The 24,278-nt window shown below is 36.4% G+C and overlaps 1 protein-coding gene across 1 annotated transcript in view; it reads left to right on the forward strand.

The window, feature by feature from the left end:
* The window catches only part of LOC126816903 (techylectin-5B), a 34,943-nt gene extending 14,877 nt beyond the window's left edge, over window positions 1-20,066 (forward strand). The window contains exon 2 of the mRNA XM_050543714.1: window positions 19,013-20,066. Within this exon, the coding sequence (XP_050399671.1) occupies window positions 19,013-19,659 (647 nt within the window). The 3' untranslated portion in view covers window positions 19,660-20,066. The remainder of the gene's footprint in view (window positions 1-19,012) is intronic.
* The last annotated feature ends 4,212 nt before the right edge of the window (window positions 20,067-24,278 follow it).

Here is a 24,278-nt window from a genome sequence, read left to right on the forward strand (position 1 = left end):
TTGTCACGCCCGTCAACCGTTGTTACCATGCCTCGTGTAATCAAGCTTCATTTGTATTTTTCTTCTGATGAGTGTGGAGTACCGCATGAAACTTTAAGTAAAGAACTTACAGATTTCATATTTTTAATTATTTATATCTAAACTATATATTTTTAGACATAGAAACATTGGAGCGGCGATACGATAACACAACATACATGCCTATCGGGGGCTCAAGGGTCACGTGGTTCGGTCCTGAAAAGGGAGACACAAGCTGTTTGTTGAATATTAAAAAAAAAACCCATTCTACCCACAAAACACGAACATAATCTCAACAAAACTATAGATAATATTCAGTTTAACCCTTTAGCTGCGTTTCTGGAGACACAAGCTGTTTGTTGAACATTAAAAAAAACAACCCAGATTCTACTCACAAAACACGAACATAATCTCAACAAAACTAGATAATATTCAGTTTAACCCTTTAGCTGCGTTTCTGGCTGCAACCTGTGACAGCACAAGCGCAAAATACTGTATATTCTACGGCTACAAGCACACGTACTACATTACGTCGCTGCGCTATCATCTCGTATGTCGATTTTTGCCACTTTTCAGGGGAAACAAAAACATTATAAAAATGTTACTACTACACCAATTCTTTTACACAATGACCTATAATTTAAACATAATTTATTGCATATAGTGGGGTGGGGGTGGGACACCTGTGACGTGATTTTATTTTAAAATTTTGAGAACATTACATGTAAAATAACAGTAACCATATCAATACAAAGTGATGAGCAGTTTGAGCACACGTAAATGCACAAGGAATGTCTATGAAACAAGATACATATTTGAAAGTCATTCCGTGTTTACTCATGTGGTAAATCATTATAGAATCTATGATATTCCTGAGGAATAACACTTTTCAGTTCTTGTAAGTGTTTAAATTTAGCAGATTTGATCTTAATGGTGCAGTGATGCAAATTACGCACCTCGTCACCTATGCGCGGGTTTGACATTTTAGCTCTGCGAGGTAGATCAACAAATTGGTCGTTATAGTTTAATTTATATTGAATGTCACCATTTGGATTATATTTGAGGAGGCGCAAATCAGTAACAACAGGATAACCAATTTTGAAACCGGGTCGAACGGAAGAAAAGTATTTCAGGGACGAATAATTCTTGAAAAAATCATGTGATACAAATTGCACTTTATGGTTTTCAAGCCTCGCCCCACGTATCGTGTCCACGTTGTCCTGGGGGTGGCAAATTGACTTTTTCCTTAGCTTTCTCTCAATTGCGCTGTGAATACTATCGCACTCCATTTGGGAATGACCACACTCCAAATACTTCTGGGTGATGATGATGTTTTTTTTTTTAGAGAAAGGAGAAGCAGTGCATTCGACAAGGTAACGTTTCTGTTTTGATAGCCACACCAGCCACAGTATATGATTACTTCTGATATACTTTCACCAACCGTGTTCTCTAAATAATCAACGACACAAGATGTAAATGAGTTTGACGCCAGATCACCCTCTGATTCATGCCAAAAATAACACATGACATCTCTACTGACCAAATTATAGATGGTAAAATTGTGACAACCAAGTTTAGATCTGTAGTGTAATGCACTCGCCTGTAACATGGGGCACAACAACAAAGCCGGTATATCGAGTGTTAAGAGAAGAACTGTTGGGTCATCTAATGCCCTTTCTTTATTAGATGCCTTTTGTTGACGGTCATCTTCTTTTTCTAAAAATGTGAATATTATACTTTTCTTCTTCTATATTTTTATTCTCGAATGCCCAACAAATGTCACATTGGTCTTTCTTGGGAGAAAATAACGAAAGATTTAATTCGTCAAACAGTTTCCGACCAGTAGTTGGGTAGTTATGTGTTTTACAGTCGGGCTCTATATAGCTCAGCAAATGAACGGGTTCTAGGTAACTCTTTGTGCTGAGGATCGACAGTAGTGCGATGATAGTTTTGTAAGATCTTTAAGGAACGCCTCAGCATGGTTTATTTTGACATCATTTTCTGTGTGTTTTTGTGTTTCCGGTGATTTAATTGGAATGCCATGGGTACTTTATTTAACCAGTCGTGTATGTAGTTAATATTGATTTGCACACTTGAAATCTTTGGTCACCCTTCTTAAGGTACTATCGAAATGAGTTTTTTCTTCTATGTTCCCCATCACCTTTTGGAGTTTTCCTTTCTTTAACATCTTCTCTACTTATGTATACTCTTTTGTCTTTCCAGTCCATAGTTTTCCAGAAAGCCTTTAAAAAGATAATCTGTCTGTTTTCTTCAGTGAAGGTGTTACAGACCCATTTAGTTCTGTCACATCTGGAACATTTTCTTTCTTCTATTTTCCTTTTCTGCCGCAAGAATAACTGTAGTGACCATCAAGCTTAATCGAGCCTTTGTATTTGACTCCTTCTATTCTACATTTCTTATTTTGAGTTCTTTGCCACTGCATAACCTTTGATTTCCGCTTTTTTCTAACATTATAATTTTCTATCATTCCATTATCTTCAGTTATTTCATTATCTTTATTTGCTTTATTTTCAGTTATTTCATTATCTTCATTTATTTCATTATCATTATCTTTATTTGTTTTATTATCTTCATTCATTTCAATATCTTCAGTTATTTCATTATCTTCAGTTATTCCATTATCTTCATTTAATTCATTTACTTGTGTGTGATCAATCCATATACCTTCATCCCAATCCGGATCTTTGACAATGTCATTCATTCATTTATTTTATCTCCTAGGTTATTTTCGTGCTCACTAGTATCGAAAAACTTATCTATTGTGGAGATATTTTAAGATACTTCATCATAACTGGAATCACTGTCCCCTGAATACAGTTCGAGTTGGAGTGTTTGAAGCATCACCTCTATTTCCGGCACTTGTGGTAGAGGGGCTTTATCCATATTTTCTATTTTAAACAGTTTCAAGTGTTCGAATTTTCTTTTATTTGAGTGAATATTAGTAAGATAAAGGGTTAAATCATCTGAAAAGTCATCTTCATTCGAATTAGTCGTAATCAAGCTCGTAGCTTTTGGTGCTTGTTTATCCTGGAGTATCTGACCCCTTGATAAGGGTTTTGGCAGACTAGTAGAAATACTGATGTAGATTTAAAAGACAGAAACTGTTCTGAAATTAAAAACAAAATATGTCAAAATGTCGTATCTGTGTGTGTTATTCACTGATGGGGTATAACATATATCATTGTCGTTTATGTCAAATTATCGTATATCAGTGTAATATCAGTAAATGATGCACGTACCCAGACAGCACACCATATTTGGCACATACATTGCCCATATCTGGCAACATATGGCAAAATGATTGGGCCGGATATGGCATACCACAACTGGGCCAGATCTGGCGTATCTGGGCCGGGTGTGGCCCAGCCAGAGCCAGATCTGGCCCACATTCGCTAATGCACACGCCCGCCTTGTATGGCCCAGATCTGGCTAACAGCTGACAAAGATATGACATGCCACATGTAGGCCAGAGATGGCACAACTGGCCCATCCCTGGCCCAAATATGTCCCACACATGAAAATCATACCATGCCAAATTTTAATGTTGGCCAACGATGGCAAACTGAAACCATACGGTTATCCATTCTTAAAGAGGGAAGTTGGATGATCTAGTGGTTTAACGTGTCTTTTTCTTCCCCCATTCAACCAGTTTTTTACAACATTTTTGAAATTAGTTTCCACCAACGCATCCTTATGGTGGAGTTTGATCACACCTGCAATAAATGCAAAACATGTACATAAAAAAACACATGTTTACTTCTAAATTATATTCTAGGGATCTGTCAATGCAAGTGTTAAAGCGTTAAGTCAGATAATTCTTATTTTTGGAAAAAATATAGTTGTCACATGATTTCTTCTAATTTGATAAGCTTATTTTTTTCTCTCTGTTGATTAATTTGAATTCTGTTGATGATACCAAGGCAAAATAATAGTTAAATGAAGTTATCTAAATAATAAAATCACATAATTCTTATCTAATTTAATATTATTGCAGAGAAAGTAATAAAATATACTTATCTTTTTGTCTTTAACTACCCAGACAACACATCATATTTGGCCCAGACACGGCCCATATCTGGCAACATCTGGCAAAATGATTGGGCCGGATATGGCAGGCCACAGCTGGGCCAAGTCTAGCATATCTGGGCCGGACGTGGCCCAGTCAGAGCCAGATCTGGCCCACATTCACTAATGCAAACACCTGCCTTGTATGGGCCAGATCTGGCTAACAGCTGGCAAAGATATGGCCTGCCACATGTGGGCCAGAGATGGCACAACTGGCCCATACCTGGCCCAAATATGTCCCACACTTGAAAATCATGCCATGCCAGATGTAGGCCAAAGATGGCAACCTGAAAACATACGGTTAATCCCTGTCCTATCCGTTCTTAAAGTCAGAGGTTGGAAAGTCTAGTGGTTTATCGCGTACGCTTGAAATTATAAGGTCTGTCACTGAGTCAAGTGGCGTGGTTTCGAATGCTCGCTTGTACGTGACAAGGAGTAGGGTCACCTGTCCAACCTCGTCGGTTTTCTCCGGGTCCTTTCCTCCCACTTCTAAAGAACCCTACACACAAGCAAATTATTGAAATAGGGTTGAACCATATGTTAGTCCCAAAATGACCTAGTTTGTGTCAAATGGACGTTACAACCCATTTTTCTCTTTATTGCCCCTTCTTAAAGTCTCTCCAGCCAAGACTTTCTTCCCAATTCCATTTCGTACTCCAGATAGTAGAAATTAAGGATATCTTGCATGCAGCACAAACAACATACATTTACAACAAAAGCAAAATCTTCAATTATGAAATTTATTCATCCATATAACACAACACAGTTCTATGGATAACAATCACTATATTATATACACACGACGTTTCAACAAGAATTCACTGGTCGTTATAAGGCATACAAATTATCCATGTCAATATCATTCTCCCCTTGTTCCTGCAGCTGTCTCCTCCTCTTCCCCTTGTTTTTGTTCTTCCCTCATTCAACCAGTTTTTTTACAACATTTTTGAAATTATTTTCCATTGCATCCTTGTGGTGAAGTTTGATCACACCTGCAATAAATGCAACAAAAATGTACTTAAAAAAACATGTTTTTCCTTCTTTATATCAAGCATGGCCTAGGGGTCTGTCAATGCAAGTACCAAAGTATTAAGTCAAATAATTCTTATTTGCCAAGGCAAAAGAATAGTTAAATGAAGTTATTTAAATAATGAAATCACATGCATCTTATCTAATTTAATATAATTGTAGAGAAAGTAATAAAATGTAGTTATCTTTTTTATCTTTTAACTAAGTTCTGTGAAAATAATGCACAGTTGTGTACCATGGGCAGTTTCTTGTTAGTACTAAATTATATTAAGTTGTTATACACTGAATTTCACAATTTTAAATTCAGCCAATGACCAAACAGATTTCAAGATAGTATATGGGCTGTTAATTATGCTTTGTTGAAAGATTTACATGGTTGACCTGCTGGCTTCAACAAAAATTGTATAATCTGAGTAGAGAATCTGCTATAGTAATTAAAATCTAACTACTTTGTAGCATGATACCCAACACTCAGGCTGTGTTCAAATAAACTTTGTCTTTATTTCATTGACTTATTTCAAGAATAATTTATTATTTTTGCTTTAAAGATTTACATTTACTGGCTTTTTGGGGAGGGTGGGTTGAGAGGATTCCATTCATATTATATACAGTACATTCAAAAAATATTATTTTAAGGGAAAATTCTACTGGAAACTAGATGTCATATTCTGAGCCGAAATTTATCGTGTTGATATTTTGAAGCATTTGGCCAGTTGGATGTGGGCCATCTCTGGCATAATATTATTTTTTCATATGTTTTGAATATAAAACAAAAAATTTAAAACTTTTAAACAAACTGACAAGATATTCTTAGATACCAGTTACAAAAATAAGTTTAATTCATCAGTAGTGGGCCAATAGTTGCCAAGTGTTACCCAGACTGTGGCCCACATGTGGCAACATCTGGCTGGATATGGGCCACATCTAGCCAGATGCTGCCAGATGTGGGCCATAGTAGGGCCAAAGCTGAGTGGCTGTCTGGGTAAGTTCTGTGAAAATAATGTGCAGTTGTATACCACTGCAATGTCTTCAGTTTCTTGTTAATGCTAACTTCTATTAAGTTGTTTTACACTGAATTTTAGAATTTAAAATTCAGCCAATGACCAATGATCTAAATAATAAAATCACATAATTGTTATCTAATTTAATATTATTGCAGAGAAAGTGATAAAATATACTTATCTTTTTGTCTTTAACTAAGTTCTGTGAAAATAATGTGCAGTTGTATACCACTGCAATGTCTTCAGTTTCTTGTTAATGCTAACTTCTATTAAGTTGTTTTACACTGAATTTTAGAATTTATAATTCAGCCAATGACCAGTAAATTGGCTGTTAATTATGCTTTGTTGAAAGGTTTGCACGGTTGACCTGCTATCTTCAACAAATTGTATAACTTGAGTACAGAATCTAGCTACTTTATAGGATGATACCTAACACTCCGACTGTCTTCAAATAAACTTTGTCGTTATTTCATTGAATTCTTTTAAAAATAATTTATTATTTTTGCTTCAAAGATTCACATTTACTGGCCTTTTTTTGAAGTGCGGGGTGAGGTGATTCCATTCATATTATATACAGTACATTAAAAATTAAAAAAAACTATTAATAAAACTAATATAGAACACTGCAGGACCCCAGCACCCAGGAAAATTCTGCTGGAAAGTAGAAGTCATATTCTGAGCTGGAATTTATTGGATTGATATTTTCAGGCATTTGGCCAGTTGGATGTGGGCCATCTCTGGCCCAAACATGGCAAGCTTCTCGCATAAAATTATTTTTTCAAATGTTTGGAATATAAAACAAAAAATTTAAAACCTTTTAACAAACTGACAAGATAGTGAGCCAATAGTTGCCAAGTGTTGCCCAGAAATGCAAATACCTATGCAGGTTGCGATATAATAAATAGTCATGGACATTTGACATGCTTTGAAAGTATGTTCACAGATGAAGAACGTATCACCCCAACAGAACCACTGAGCTGCACATGCGACACGCAATAGCGCTATACACGTGGGAGGGGTTCATTATCAAATTTGACACTTCAAGGAAGGGTTGATAAAAAAACTGCCGCGTGCTGGTTTATCTATTCATGTTTGCTTTCCTATCGGTTCTTGTATAAGATTTACTATTTAGCCTATCTTTGCTTTAGTGTGTTACGTTTAATTTGATCGGGAGACGTGTTCGTCGACGTCAACGTCAACCGACAACACTGCAAGAGGAGTGGGTCAGATTGCCCCAAATCTTGATTGGAGGGTTGATTAGGAGCATGCCACGACGAATTGCTGAATGTCTGAGGACTGGTGGAGCAATTACTCATTATTAAGACAAAAATCAAAAACGTCCATCTTCACTTTTGACGGCGTATCTCTTTGCGAGTGAAATGGGGCCGTCAGATAAGCCGCCCATATGAACTGTTTTTGTTCATGTGTAGGCAATTGGCCTGTCATTAACATACACTGGTTACCTCTAATAAAAACAGCAGTGCATTTCCGAAGTTTTGTATTGTTTCTGAATATCCCCTACTTTTTTTGAAGAGTATATAATGACCCCCCCCCCCCCTTTACCCAAAAACAAGAACCGAGAATATAAAGATATGTACACAGTATCCCTACCCCATACCCCAAAAATGTATAATTCAAATATATCTAAATTTAAATAACATCCAAACCAAGCACTAATAATATTAATTATGCACTAAACTGAAATACTTTCAAAAACTGAAAAGTGCTACAAAGTCATATTACAAGGGATTTGGGACGCATCTAGAAATACCTAGCATACACAGAAAACTAACAAAAGAAAAATGCATTATTTTGCAGGAGTAATAAAATGATGTACATAAAAGGAGCAAAACAGCAAGATTACAGGATTGCAATAAAAAAATATATCAAAGAAAATGGCAAATATTAAATAATATGTACAAAATATTTATATACAATCACAAGTCATAAGCAAGGTGGAGCCACAGTGGTCCAGCGGGTATAGGGCTTGGCCGAGAAATTTCAACTCGATTTTCCGGCATAGTTCCCACATATCAGTAGTGTAGGACATGGCAAGAGATAATTGGGTACAAGCCCGGAATCGAAACCACCCCCACTGCGTTCACTTTAAAGAACCTTAGAATTTGAGTTATTTGACTCAATGACAGACCTTCTGATCCAATGTGCGCGTGTTAACCATTCGGCCCCCTTGGGTTCCCTTTAAAAAAAACCCTTTACAGCTGAAATATTTGATATAAGAGTAGGTTGTAGGACAGAATCACCCTAATAACACAGAAAAGTAGGATATTAAACCCTATTTCATTTCATAAGCAAGGGAAAGTCACCTTAATAATGTAAATCAAGGTTTTTTGTAATTTTGGGTATATTTGATCTACATTTGGTTTGTAGATAATGCCTATTAAACACTTTATGATTTCCGACCAAAGTCTAAGTGATTTATATGTCACGTTACTTTCTATATTATACATAAATTTCTGAAGAGAATTAAAATCTACATGTAATTGTGTTTGGGAAGAATATTTAACATTAAAAACAAAAAATAAATATTTAAAAATAGAGTCAAATGCATTCTTTTCCAGAATTATAAAATAAATTGATGCATGGGTTCTTTTGTTGTTATCATACATCAAATACTCTTCCAATAGTGTTTCGGCCTAAAAAAAATAAAAAGTAGGCAATAATAATACTTTCTATGGTTCACAATGTTTAAATAAACAATTTATTTTGTCACATCGAGACTGAGTCTCTATTTTGTTTCAACTTTGCGTTACACTTATTGTGTCTTGTCCAGACCCAGGCAGATTATTATGCTCAAATCAAATGGGTTAGAATTCAGAAAAAAGTCTTTAGAAAGATTTGGGACTTAAGTCTCATAATAGGTCAACTATTCACCCGGTTCATACATGTATTATGTCTCCAAATCCAGATTCCCTACTACATCATGGCAGTGCCTATTTACTTTGCAATGTCTAATTATTTTTGGGCCCATTCATATTTTATTTCCATGGACAACAAATTGGATATTACCTTTGGAAATTTATTGAAATCTATTTAAAAAAATTGTGCACCATATTTATACTGCTATTTACTGTAAAAATACACATATCACAACTTGAAGAAAATCAATGGATATGATTGCCAAAAATCAAGCATGCCAAGTACTTGAAACAGCAGAGCCCTACGCATTGCTCCAAGAAGAATAATTATATTACCAAGCAAGTGTATAAAACTAGTTCCTGATTAAAATACAAATATGTATGTAAATTACATTTTGCCTGATTATCAAGCTCTGTGACAAAAATGTTTCCACGATATGAATAGCCATTTCCAACTGTCTTGATCTTTCTGATGTAGTTAACTGAGAAAAAAAAACATACCATGTATTAGTTGACTTAAATTGACTAACAGTTAAAAGATGAAAGTTTTAATTTAATTACATTGTATGAGTAATGTGTTGGTTTGCTTTGTCACAGATGAGACAAAATGAAAAAAAATGAAATGAAATGTGATTTAGCGTCCTACTGTTCAGCTCTGACTGGGCTAATGAAGTTGGGCATATGCCATACAGTGTGCTACGAGGGAAATTTTGCCCGCCCCCTTGACGCCGCCACTGAATGGCCACCCCTTGTACGCAAATAGTGTAAAAATATGATATATCAAGGTTATCATAAAGATTTTGGTTCCTTTTGATAATCACATATACCCGAACGTAACTTCCTGGATTATGGCCCCTGATTTGGCGAAAAATCGCATTTTTAGCTTGTGGATTCTCTAGAGGTCACAATTTTTATTCCGATTTTAAAAACCGTTTAGATATATCACCATTCCACCATGATGAAGGTTGAATTAGAATTTTGGGAAAATCGAAATGAAACTGCCCAACAAAATGTCCGCTCTTTGTACGCAAATTGTGTATAAGTATGTAATACAAAGGTTATGGGCCCTCTAGAGGTCACAATTTTTATCCGATTTTGATGAAACTTAAAACATATCTTCATATTCCGAAAATCCCAGACCATAACTTCCTGGATTATGGCCCCTGTTCTACAAAAAATCGTTTTTGTTTTTAGCTTGTTCTCTATCCATCTCTTCCAAAATGTGGGCGTATCCTGCCTGGCAGCCGCTGGTTAGTTTGTGCATGGACACTCTAGAGGTCACAATTTTTATCTGATTTTGATGAAACTTGATATGCATGTTCATAACCCAAAGATCTTGGTTACTTTCGATGTTTGCGCATATCGGATCGTAACTTCCTGAATTATGTCCCCCGATTGTACAAAAAATCTCGTTATACGCTCACATAGAAATGTGGACGCTATTGTCGTCGCCCCCGTCCGTCCATCGTCCACAATTTCTTATGAACGCTCTAACGCCAAAAGTTATCATCCAATTGTTTTAAAATTGATATGTGTTGTTTACATTAGTGAGATAAAGAAGCCTATTTAATTTCAATAATTTCCGTTTATAACGTCTAGAGTTATGACCCTTGTTTCACTTTGTTGAACCTTGTGAACGCTTTAATGCCAAAAGTTAACATCCGATCTTTGTGAAATTTATATGCAATATTTGAATTAGGGAAACGAAGAATCCTATTGAATTTCAGCAATTTCCGTTTATTACTTCTAGAGTTATGGCCCTTGTTTCACTTTGTTTAACCTTGTGAACGCTCTAACCCCAAAAGTTATCATCCTGTCTTTCTGAAATTTATATGCATTATTTAAATTAGTGAAACGAAGAAGCATATTGAATATCCGCAATTTCTGTGTATTACGTCTAGAGTTATGGCCCTTGTTTCACTTTATTGAACCTTGTGAACGGTCTAATGCCAAAAGTTAACATCCGATCTTTGTGAAATGTATATGCAATATTTAAATTAGGGAAACGAAGAAGCCTATTGAATTTCCGCAATTACCGGTTATTACTTCTAGAGTTATGGTCCTTTTTCACTTTGTTTAAGCTTGTGAACGCTCTAACGCCAAAAGTTATCATCCGATCTTTCTGAAATTTATATATGCATTATTTGAATTGGTGAAACGAAGAAGCTTATTGGATTTCAGCAATTTCTGTTTATTACGCCTAAGAGTTATGGCCTTTGTTTCACTTTATTGAACATTGTGAATGCTCTAACATCAAAAGTTATCTGCCGATCTGTATGAAATTTACATGCGTCATTTAAATTAGTAAAGAGAAGAGTCCTATTGAATTTCAGCAATTTCCGTTTATTACTTCTAGAGTTATTGCCCTTGTTTCACTTTGTTCAACCTTGTTAATGCTCGATTGATGAAAGTTATCATCCGATATGTATGAAATTTTTATGCATCATTTAAATTTGTGAAACGAAAAAGCCTGTCAAATTTCCACAATTTGTGTAGATTACTTGCAGAGTTGAGACCTTTGTTTCAATTTGTAGAACCTTGTGAACCCTCAAACGGCAAAAATTATAATCTGATTTGTATGGAACTGTCTTGTTTGCAGATCTCGGTCATACCTTAAACCCCGGTAACTTTTCAAACCCACGGTAAAACCCGAAACCCCGGTATAAATCCTAAACCCCGGTAAAATACCAAACCCCGGTAAACCCCGCCAAAACGAAAACCTCGGTAAAATACCAAACCCCGATATTAGAAACCCCGGTAAGATAAATCAGTCTGAAGAGTTCAATTAGAACGAAACTAGTCACTGCTAAAAGGGATAACTGGTGAAATCGCCCATCTCTATCTACATCATTTAAGATTAGTGAAACCACGAAATCTATTGAATTTCAGAAATTTACAATAATTACTTCTAGAGTTATGGCCCTTGTTTCACTTTGTTCAACCTTGTTAATGCTCGATTGATGAAAGTTATTATCCGATAATTATGAAATTTATATGCATCATTTAAATTTGTGATACGGAGGTCTATTGAATTTTAACAAATTGTTTTACTTTGTGAACGTCCGAATGACAAAAGTTATCATCCGATCTGTATGGAATTTATATGCATTATTTAAATAAGTAAAACGAAAAAATCTTGTGGACGCTCTAGAGGCTAACGTTAATATCCGATTGACTTTAAATTTATACACAGTGTTTAAGTTCATGAGACGAAGAATCCTATTGATTTTCAACGATTTCCGAAAATTACTGCCAAAGTTATGGCCCTTGATCACTTTGAAAAATCTTGTGACGCTCTAGAGGCTAAAGTTATCATCTGATTGACTTCAGATTGATACACAGAGTGTAAGATCTTGAGACCAACAAGCATATTGATTTTCAATGAATTTTTATGACTTGAACAGCTAAATCCATGATATATAAATGTTTCGTATATACTGAACGTTAGCATGGGGCAGAACTTTATAAAAACCAAACAAATTCTAATAGTTTTCTGATAATTACTTCATGAGTTGTTACTCTTAATCAGATTTGAGTGTATTATAAATGTTTCATTACCGAAAAAAGTAAAAATATGCGACAACACTTGTTGACTCCCCGGACGATTTAGCTGCTGTGGGCGTATGTTTCGTTGCAAGGCAACCTATATTTATTAGGTTTTATTATATCAAATAAAAACAAATTAGGTTTTATAATACATGTTCCAGGACGCATTCTCACTGAAAATGATTATTCAATAATTTCTGTGGGGTGCCAGTCAAGTCGCCCACATGCAAAGTCGTCCACAGTATTGGTGATCTCGCCCAGAACTAAGAATAATTGTATGGAAGAAATAGCTAGTACTCGTTATTTGATTTCAGATCGTTGTTGTTGTTGTTTATTACAAATTTAACGTCCAATACATAATGCATGATATTATGCAATAGCGCCATACACGTAGCAGGGGCGGATCTAGGAATTTTGAAAAGGGGGGCGCCGCAAAATGAGGGCACTGACCGCGGAGACGGGGCACGCAGCTGAGGGGGGATTTTTTTTTGGGGGGGGGCGGGGGGTCCCCCAAGAAAATTATCCGTCATATCCTTGCATCTGTAGCTATTTGGCTGATATTTTCGTCTAAGTAAACGTTCGGAAATCGTTGAAAAAGAGCCTTAAAATCGAGCAAAAGAGCCAGTTGAACATGCGGCTCGAAAATTGTCAAGGGCGACCGAGGCATTATGATGGGAAAAAAGACGAATCTATTCCCTAGCCACTTCACTATTTAAGCCTTGTAACTTGTACTTTGTACTGTCCACACATGAAACAATGCTACATCAAGTTGCACTCATGCGCGTCGGTGATGGACATGAGTGTATACGCCGCCGATTCCGCAAGATGTCTGTCTATAGTCACTCTATAGGATTAGGGCACCTTGTATTGTTTGTTAAACATGCATTATGCAAGAGCAAAATCTGCTTATTACAAGTCTTTCTTTAGGCCTGAAATGTTATCTAAATTATCAATTAGACATTAATTAACTTATCCAGACCATAATAAACTCTCGATGTCAAGGCTAGCCTTCGATGTAGGCTGGATTAGATTCCTATATGCCGCTAACGGCCAAAGATAATTAAATCAGAAAAAGTGGATAATCGAGACTATGCTGTTTATATTAATGATTTTAGTAATGATAACCGAGACTATGCAAAAATTTCACCGGCTTCTTTCCTGGCTCGTAGTGGATCAATTTGACTGAAATTTTCAGCAAATTACCTTTACACTATCTAGTTTTTAACTATTATAGCGAGAACTGCCATCTCTTTATCTTATCTCCCATAATGTATCTTTAATTGGTGATATAATTTTAGCCTTTAACATCTGCGTTATTGTTGTTAGGCCTGTGTGCGGTAAGATCCTTTTATACGAACGAAGCATTTAACTAATCGTATTGATACAAAATAACTTACACATGTTTAAACATTCATTTCGGATATATTTTGGTAGTTGGTAGTTGTGCAGACGAAGTTTTGTTCTTATTTTATTCCGAGGCTCACAGACTCCAATCTCATTTCTTCAGGTTTATATTTGACGTCACTTCCTGATAACATTTTTGAAGTTAATTTTCAGATGGTATAGAGTCTATTTGTATAGAGTATGTACAGGAAAAAAAATGATAATTCGATCAAAAGCAAAAGTTTTTATACTATGTAGTAGAATTGCGCGTAATGCTGAAGGTGGGCGGATGTAAGACAGAATAATACCCTGCCACCAAAGATATTCATATGTTCTTTGTATTGGCGTCTCATTGCCGTATCAATGAATACATTTAAATTACTTTTAAGCAGAGATTTATTGAGTGAGTTTGAATACTACTGTTGCAGTAGCAATCAAACTCAATAAATCTCAATAAAACTTATATCACTAAAATGGCCTTACCACCAGCTGCTCAAATATGTATCTGATTCAAAAGTTGCAGTAGTAATCAAACTCAATAAATCTCAATAAAACTTATATCACTAAAATGGCCTTACCACCAGCTGCTCAAATATGTATCTGATTCAAAAGTTGGTTGAATATTCTCCGAAATATGGCCTATTTTCTGGTTTAGTGTACCTTAAAGATTCTAAGCCCGTCACAAGTACAGTATTCGACACTACTGCAGATATTAAATATAGTAGTAGTATCTTGGTGCTTTAAGATCTGCTCCCACAGAAGTGATATCACAGACAAGACGTAGGAGAGCCGAAGCTTCTTCCTGTTTGTTTAGAATACGATTTTGCAGTCTTTCCATTTACGACCTTAGGCCATGGAGTGGGTTTATTGGGAAGTTCTTCCCTTTATTTATTAATAAACATATCGTTTGGATTTTAATGTTTAAGTGCCAGGCCCGTCTTATCGTAACCTCCCCTTACTCCACTATTCCGGTGTGTCGATTTGTAGCGGATTTAGTGTTTACATGTAGATGCTGAACCCGTCTAATCGTGGCCCCTCTTACTCCACTATCCTGCTAGTTTGGCATATCTTTGTGTAGTTTAGTGTTTAGTTGCCGAGCCCGTCTAACCGTGGGTACTTTACTATTATACTTAGTCCAACCGTGCTCATTAGATCGTGGATTTGTTCGAAGATTCATATTTGAGGTCTGGTTTCGGGAAGAGTAGGTTCCTGGTGTTGAGAGGTATATTGTTGTTCTCCATCATCTCCACTATTTCCCTTTTCTCCTCCTTGTAGATTTCACAGTCTACCAGCACATGACTCTGGAATTAACTTGAGGGAGCCATGATTCTAGTGCCAACTCCCAACTAACTTGCATGGGCGCTGTCCGGTCTTAACTCGAGACCTGCCTGGTCCCAAGCTAACTTCTAGACGCCCTCGCTTAGTCTCGTCCCCGATCTCGTTTCCATTCTGGGTTTATAAACCCTTCTAGACAAAGGATCTCATTACACATATGGCTACTGCATCATATCAGATTTAACATTCAGTACAGTTTGCTTATAAGACAAAGGAAGTTAAATAAAACAGGCCAACCATACGTTTATATTATGGAAATGACTAATGAATGTCATCAGGACCACCATGGGTGTCGATAGCCGACATGTTGATATTAAGATCAGTTCCGCTTTCACGTGTCAAGATGGCACAAAGCGTCTATAACATCTCTTTCTTTAGGAAAAAGTTAAGAAATAACTTTTTTTAAGGCCGTTACAAAATTGAATATAAATGGAGTCGATAATAACTACCCTAATTAAAATATAAACAACATTATAAAAATCAACATTGATTAAATGTCATACAATAAACAAAAGTCTAGAAAGAAAATCAAAAAAACAAAACACTAATTTAGTCGTCAGACACGCGAATTATTGAAATCACATATAACACGGATTCTAGTAATGGTCACCCTCGCGAGTTATTAAAATCACACACATATATAATACAAACTATTCTATTGGTGACACACGGAGTTATTGAAATCACATAATATATATAATATAAATTCTTCTAATGGTCACACAAACGTTTTTAATCAATCATTACAAAGTCACACACGCACTGAAGAAATTATTTCTTTCTTCTTCTTCAGGACATCGGCGTTGTGGGTACAAGGTATCTCTTTCCTCGTATATTCTGTCCTTCTCTTCTTTCATTTCCTTCTCTTCTTTAAGATTGGCCGCTTTTATTTTTTTTTCGGGTAGTCTTTTCCCTTTCCTTACCGTCTGGCCGAACTGTGTGTTATGACATGTCTTGCTATGAAGAATATTATAACTGCCACCCGTGCCCAAGTTTTATCATCTGCTTATTACATCATTGAGTGAACTCAAATTAGCAATTAATCAAAATATTTGCATTATTATTTAACAAAAAAAAAAATGAATAAAAAAATAGAATGTCATTGTTTTCCCTCAAGATAAAGAATAAAAAATTATCTGAACACATTTCACCACTCTTAAATAAGACATTTTTGAAAGAACTTATCAAAATTAACAAACGGTTGATCTCTCTATTTTTTTTAAACAAAACAAAACATCACACTCGCCCCTAATCTGGCCGCGAGCGTATATAGCCACTCAATTCTTCTCGAGGAATACAAATAAAATCTCTCCCGAAATTTCGGGGCATCCCATAATATTTGGGGTACTACATTAAAACACAATATAAAATCTCTCCCGTAAATATCAGGCCATCCCGTAACAATCGGGGCACTTTGTGAAACGCGAATAAATCTCTCTCGTAAATATCGAGGCATCCCGTAAAATCGGCGCAAAAATATATAGATATAGACAAAACAAAACAAAAATACAACAGAAAAACCCGTTAATACTTTGTGAATCTTTATGAGTTAATTTCCATATTACGATACTATCGTTAACCCAATTCCGTTTAAACAATCACAAATCATTTTACTCCGCATTATAAATCTGTTAATTCTTGGTAAATACTAATTTTAAATGCAAAAATATGTGTTCAAAAACAAACAATTATAATTCATAATCTTTAATAAAAAAACACGACCCATTATAAAACAAACAATATATATATATGTATATATTTTTTTGTCCTTTCCCAACAAATAGGTATAAATATTAGATAACTCTTGTCAGGGATACTCCATCACTACAAATGTCTGGCAATTACATAGCTCTGTCAGGGGCAACCCACCACTAGAAATGTCTGTCAGAGTGTTTTTGTAATACCTGAAGATGTACGGTACACTGCTGTACGATTTTCATTTGGTACACTTTTGAGCTAATCTAGCCTAGTTGGGGGTCATGGCATTTAGGGCGTGGGATACCACACCCACCACCAGAAACCCGGCATACTTACATTCTGATGATACCAGATATACATACATTGATACCATACAGAAGAAAATTGGTACACTTTTCAGCTAGGTGGACCCCCTGGGCTCCTGGTCTAATGGGTACCGACAGAGAAGTTCAACACCTCACCGCCCAAGCTCAGGCCAAACAAGAGTGACCACACCTGCTCTCGATCGTCACATCCGGTTACGCCATTTGCGGAAACCATTCACAACAGCGACCTCGGAGTATGGCCACAGCAACGCTGGAGACAAGTTGGGTTCAGCAACGAGTCGCGTTTCCTGTTGCAACGAGGCGAGGACAGAGCAAGGGTATACCTACGACGAAAAGTCACTATGCGTTTCATTTTTTGAAGAGTATATTTAACTTGTTAAACATAGCACTATTGTCAGGATTAACCTTGAACATGGTTAGGATTTAAAAAAGACCTTTCTCTTAATAATAATAGCCAAGATCTTCTAGTGGTTAGGACTTCAAACGTTGCTCTGGTACACGGCACCAATTAATATGTTACAGTATTGGGTCCTTGAATCAGGTTCTTGATTACAACACTTGTTTAACTTCAAACGTTACTTTTATTATTCTTTAAACATATCAAGTACAAAACTTCTTACAGTTAAAGACTCCGGAATTAGATTGTGTCAAGGGAGTCATGGTCTTAGCTTGGCTTGGCACAGCGTGCCAACGCCCGACTAACTTACATGGCCACTGTCCGGTCTTAACTCGAGGCCAGCCTGATTGCAAATTAACTTCTAGACGCCCTCGCCTAGTCTCCCTACAAGGCGCCAATGATCCCCGCTCTGTCCTATCTACTTTTCATTTCTGCTTATGACCGACGAGATTATACAGCTGCCTATATTTCATCATAACTCAGGTCAAGGGCAGTAACTAATGACTTCCACGTGGCCGTTGACCGTGTCATACCAGTGTCAATGTCATAATCTAATAAGGTTAATCGATTTCATGATGTAATAGTACTTTCATCGGATTCCCTGTTTAAGAATTGAAGCAAATGTGTAATACTTTGCAGGTGTAGTTTTGTGTATTTTATTGAATCGTCGTTGTTGTATAAATGAAGACAGGACTTTTTTGTAAATATTTCTATATTTTTTGGTTAACAAATAATAAACATGAATTTCAACACACAATTAATGTATCAAATATTGGTATAGCCGATTAATGGTAAATAGGCTCCAATATAGATATATGAGATTTGACATGAACGTGTGCTTCCAAATATCCAAATACAGGTAAATCAAGTCTGTCCTTAGGGATGTGATCTGGAGTTGATCTCCTTATGGCAGGTTTGTAGAAAGGTCCCCCTTAACTAACTCATTTAGGTATATATATTTCCATGCATACCTAGGGCATCAATCCTATAAATCTATCGTCTATACAAACAATATACCATGGTAACTAAAACGCTATAGCCCGTAGACGTTAATTGCAATTTAAAAGGACAATTTAAAGTGTAAAACAAAAAATACCGGAGACAGGGGATTAAGGAAATATATTAGACAATATGAAATAGATATAAATGGGGATAATTAAGGTTGATTGAGATCTATTGAAATATAATTTACTAAATTATATAATACTGTGCGGATTAGGACGACATATTAAACATTTACTATTGGGTCGAAATTCAGCCTAATACAATAAATATACTATACTATGTTTTCCATTATATATAACAATATCATTACAGATTGTGAAGAAATTTATGCACAAGGCCACACAGAAAATGGTGTTTATTATGTTAAACCAAGTTATTCAGCATGTCCTATTCCAGTATGGTGTGATATGGAAACACGTCCCGGAGGTTGGCTTACAATACAAAAACGTTTCAGTGGCAATACAGACTTCAATCGCAATTGGGATGAGTACAAAAGAGGTTTTGGGGATGTGAACATGGAGTTTTGGCTTGGGAACGACAATATATTCCTTATTTCAAATCAAAAACAATATGAACTTAGAATAGATTTGTGGGACTTCTCGGGAAATCGAGTCTATGCGTCATATAAAACATTCAAAGTTGAAGGTGAAAGAGATTTTTACAAGTTACATGTACACGGGTATTCCGGAAGTGCTAAAGATAGTTTGTTCAAACACAATCGCATGATGTTCAGTACACCAGACCAAGATAACGATGCCAGGCGAGAGGCACATTGCGCAAAGGAATGGGAAGGCGGCTGGTGGTTTAATAATTGTTGGTTTGCTTTTCTAAATGGACCATATCATAACCAATCGAATATACAATGGCGAGGAATAGCATGGAATCACTGGAAAAGGGAACAATTAGGTCGATCAGAAATGAAAATACGACCGATCGCGAATCCACAGAATCCTAATTGAAATATCTGAATATTTTGCTCACAAATAGTCCAAGCAAGATAGCTGCAATAAAAATATCGACCACGGTTTATGGTCGGTCTAGACGTTATCACAAAAAAAGAGTCCCAGTCCGAAATCCGTGCCCAAATGGGTCCGATTGGCCAAAATCCAAAATGGCCGCCGGTCTTGACTTGTCAATTCCGATTTCCGACCAATTATCATAATATGATCGAGTTTGGTATCATAATATACGTTTTCGGGATAACTGAAAAAATTTCCATACACATTTTTGTGATAAGTGTTACCGCTGAGTCAATATTGGGTGAGGGGTGTATTCAAGATGGCGATCAATTTTGGCGGGAAATTTCGAGTTTGGTGTCAAAATATACGTTTTCGAGGTAGCTTAGTCCATTTTTTTTTAACATATCCCCGTGTCAATATAGGAGAAATTCCAATAAGGGTTTTAGATTTCCGACTGGGGATTGAAGATGAATGATACTCCTACTTTAGACCTAACACAATGACATTCATCCAGTATGAACTAAATTTCATTTGGAGTGTCTCTCAGCTCACTGCGGTAGCGGCGTAGTGGTATGTCGACCAGGGCCACTCACAGATCACTGCGGAAAATGGTCGTGCTTTTTATACGCCCACATAGAAATGTGGACGTATATTGCCGTCGCCCCCGTCCGTCCGTCCGTCGGTCCGTCCGTCCATAATTTCTTGTGAACGTTCTAACGCCTAAAGTTATCATCCAATTGTTTTAAAATTGATATATTTTGTTTACATTGATATATTTTGTTTAATTTCCGTGTATAACGTCTAGAGTTATGGCCCCTGTTTCACTTTGTTAAACCTTGTGAAGGCTCTAATGCCATAAGTTAACATCAGATCTTTGTGAAATTTATATGCAATATTTAAATTAGGGAAACGAAGAAGCCTATTGAATTTCAGCAATTTCCGTTTATTACTTCTAGAGTTATGGCCCTTGTTTCACTTTGTTTAACCTTGTGAACGCTCAAACCCTAAAAGTTATCATCCTATCTTTCTGAAATGTATATGCATTATTTAAATTAGTGAAACGAAGAGGCCTATTTTATTTCAATTAATTTCCGTTTATAACGTCTAGAGTTATGGCCCTTGTTTCACTTTGATGAACCTTGTGAACGCTCTAATGCCAAAAGTTAACATCCGATCTTTGTGAAATTTTTATGCAATATTTAAATTAGGGAAGCGAAGAAGCCTATTGAATTTCAGCAATTTCCGTTTATTACTTCTAGAGTTATGGTCCTTGTTTCACTTGTTTAACCTTGTGAACGCTCAAACCCCAAAAGTTATCATCCTATATTTCTGAAATTTATATGCATTATTTAAATTAGTGAATGGATTCAGCTATCCCAAAAGTATATATTTTGATACCGATCTCGATCATTGTATGATAAGTGGATAAAAATTGGCATTTTCCAGTGAAAACTTGCGGCCATTTTGGATTTTTGCCAATTTAACCCATTTGGGCACGGATTTCGGACTGGGACCTTTTGGTGGTAATATACGTCTAAACCGAACATAAACCATGGTCGACATATCTATTGCAGCAGCTGCCCGGAATGGTGCGAAATTGAGTTAAAATGCCTGGACTAAAAGTATTTTTCAATAAATCATAAATAATAATGCTTTCTGGAGAAACTAAAAATGTATTTTGACGTTTATCCATAAAGCATCATGAGACATAGTGTCAGACAACCTTTCTTATAGTTCAACTCGGTATATCAAATGAAAGAAATTATGAATTTTCTAATACAGAACTTATGGGCTTAAGGTTTCTAGTTAGACCTATATCACGGAATTCACCATTGTTATACGCCATCGAACCTGTTCGTCCGAACGTCCGCTTACACTTTTATCTTAAAGATGCATTATATAAGATTCAGATAAAGAGCTAACAGTTCAGGCGGATTCTTTTCAAATCTGGTGTAAAGTATCATGGCCATGAGAGGGCGAACCCTATCGTTCCACGACTTATCGTTCTGGAGTTATGCCCCTTTTTCCGAAAACCTTGTGAACGCGATAGAGACAATTTTCGATGGATTTTGTTGTGAAGCATTGTGGTCAAGAAAGGACGAAGCCTATCGATTTTCAGCGTTCTGTATCTTTCGTTCCAGAGTTCGCCATTTGCCGAAAACCTTGTGAAGGTGATAGAGGCTGTAGTGTTCGACGATTTTATACGTCCGTCGGTCCGTCGTCTACAATTGCTTGTGGACGCTCTAGAGACTAAAGTTAATATCCAATTGACTTTAAATTTATACACAGTGTTTAAGGTCATTTGACGAAGAAGCCTATATATTTTCAACAATATCCGATAATTACTGTAACTTTCCGTTCCAGAGTTCCCGCTTTGCCGAAAACCTTGTGAACGCGATAGAGACTACAGTTTGCGACGGATTTTGTTGTGAAGCATTGTGGTCAAGAGAGGACGAAGCCTATCTGTATTCTTCCGTTCTAGAGTCCCCCCTTTGACGAAAACCATGTGAAGGTGATAGAGACTGTAGTTTTGGACGGTTTTTATACGTCTTTCGGTCCGGCGTCCACAATTGCTTGTGGACGCTCTAGAGACTAAAGTTAATACCCAATTGACTTTAAATTTATATACAGTGTTTAAGGTCATGAGACGAAGACGCCTATAGATTTTCAACAATATCTGATAATTACTGCCTGAGGTATGACCCTTGATCACTCTAACAAATCTTGTGGACGCTCTGAAGGCTGTAAATTTTCACATAGTGTTAAGGCCATGAGACGAAGACTATTTCCAATAATTATTGAGTTATGGCCCTTGACCACTCTAAAAAATTCTTGCCGACGCGCTGGATTCTAAAGTTAATATCCGATTGACTTTAAATTTATACACAGTATTTAAGGTCGTGGAACGAAGAATCCTATTGCTGATAATTGATGATTGCTGATAATTACTGCCCGATTTACTGCCCTTGATCCCTTTGAAATATCTGGTGGAAGGTCTAGACACTAAAGTTAATATCTGATTGACTATACGAGTAAATTTATACACAGTGTTTATTTTCATGGGGCAAAGAAGCCTATTGAATTTCATTGATTTCCGATAATTGCTGCCAGATCTTTTGCCTTTGATCACTTTGAAATATCTTGTGGATGCCGTAGACGCTAAAGTTAATACCCGATTGACTTTAAATTTATACACAGTGTTTAAGGTCATGAGATTGACTATAAATTTAGACACAGTGAGACGAAGAAGCTTATTGATTTTCAACGGTTTCCGATGATAGCAGCTGTGGGTGTAAGTTTTATTGCCTGGCAACCTATCTTTTTCATATTTGGTGTGAAGCATCGTGGTAATGAGAGGACGAACCCTATCGATATTCAGCGTTCTAATATCCATATGAAATTTATATGCATCATTTAAATTAGTGAAACGAAGAAGCCTATTCAATTTCAGCGATTTCCAGTAATTACTTCTCAAGTTATGGGCCTTTTTTTACTCGGGGGGTTGGATGGCTGAATGGTTAGCGTGTGCACGCCGTATCATAAAGTCTGTCATTGAGTCAACTGGCGTGGTTTCGAATCCCCGGTTGTACGTGACAAGGAGTAGGGTCGCCTGTCCAACCTCGTGGGTTTTCTCCGGGTCCTCCGGTTTCCTCCCACTGCTAAAGACCCCTACGCGCAAGCGAATTATTGAAATAAAATTAAAAACCATATGTTAGTCCCGAAATGACCTAGTTTGTGTCGAGTGGACGTTAAATTCCATTCCTCTCTCTCTCTCCCCTTTTTTTTACTCGTTGAACAATGTGAACGACAAGTCACCATCCGATCTATATGAAATTTATATGGATTATTTAAATAAGTAAAACGAAAAAAACTGTCGAATTTCAACAATTTTTGCTTATTACTTCCAGAGTTAAGGTCCATGTTTCTGTTTGTAGCACCTTCTGAATCCTAAAAGGACGAAAATTATCATCTAATCTGTATGAAATTGTCTTGTAAATGACCCCATTACCTACAAAAGATGAAATATGCGACAACACTTGTTGACGGTCCGGACGATTTAGCTGCTGTGGGCGTATGTTTCGTTGCCTGGCAACCTATCTTTGATAACTTGGAACAGCTAAATCCATGATATTAGATTTTTAGTTCAATGAGATAGAACTAAAAGTAAAACAAATTCTAATGATTTTCTGATAATTACTTAATTAGTTGTTACTCTTAATACGATTTTAGTGTATTATAAATGTTGACTGCACGGACGACTTAGCTGCTATGGGCTTATATTTCGTGGCCTGGCACCCTATCTTTTATTTATTCATTGATTTTATAGACAAAAGATCCCTACAGTGATGTTCAATGTCAAATAATCTTGTACTAATTATGTTTTTGTGGTACTGTCATACATATCGTATTATAAAGCTATCGAATATGTTTTACTCGTTCCTTTCGACCTTTCGTTCGTTGTCCCCAATGCGCATGAAATTGCTTCATAAAATAAAATTCCATAATTATGTCTACGGCCACGGATGTTCAGTGATAAGACTTTGGGTCGCTAACCTGCATGTCCCGTATTCGACTCCGGTATTGTCAGTGGTGCAGTACGGAGGGCCTGGTAAGGTACA

The sequence above is a fragment of the Patella vulgata genome, chromosome 3 (genome assembly GCF_932274485.2).
Source record: "Patella vulgata chromosome 3, xgPatVulg1.2, whole genome shotgun sequence".
NCBI lineage: Eukaryota > Metazoa > Mollusca > Gastropoda > Patellidae > Patella > Patella vulgata.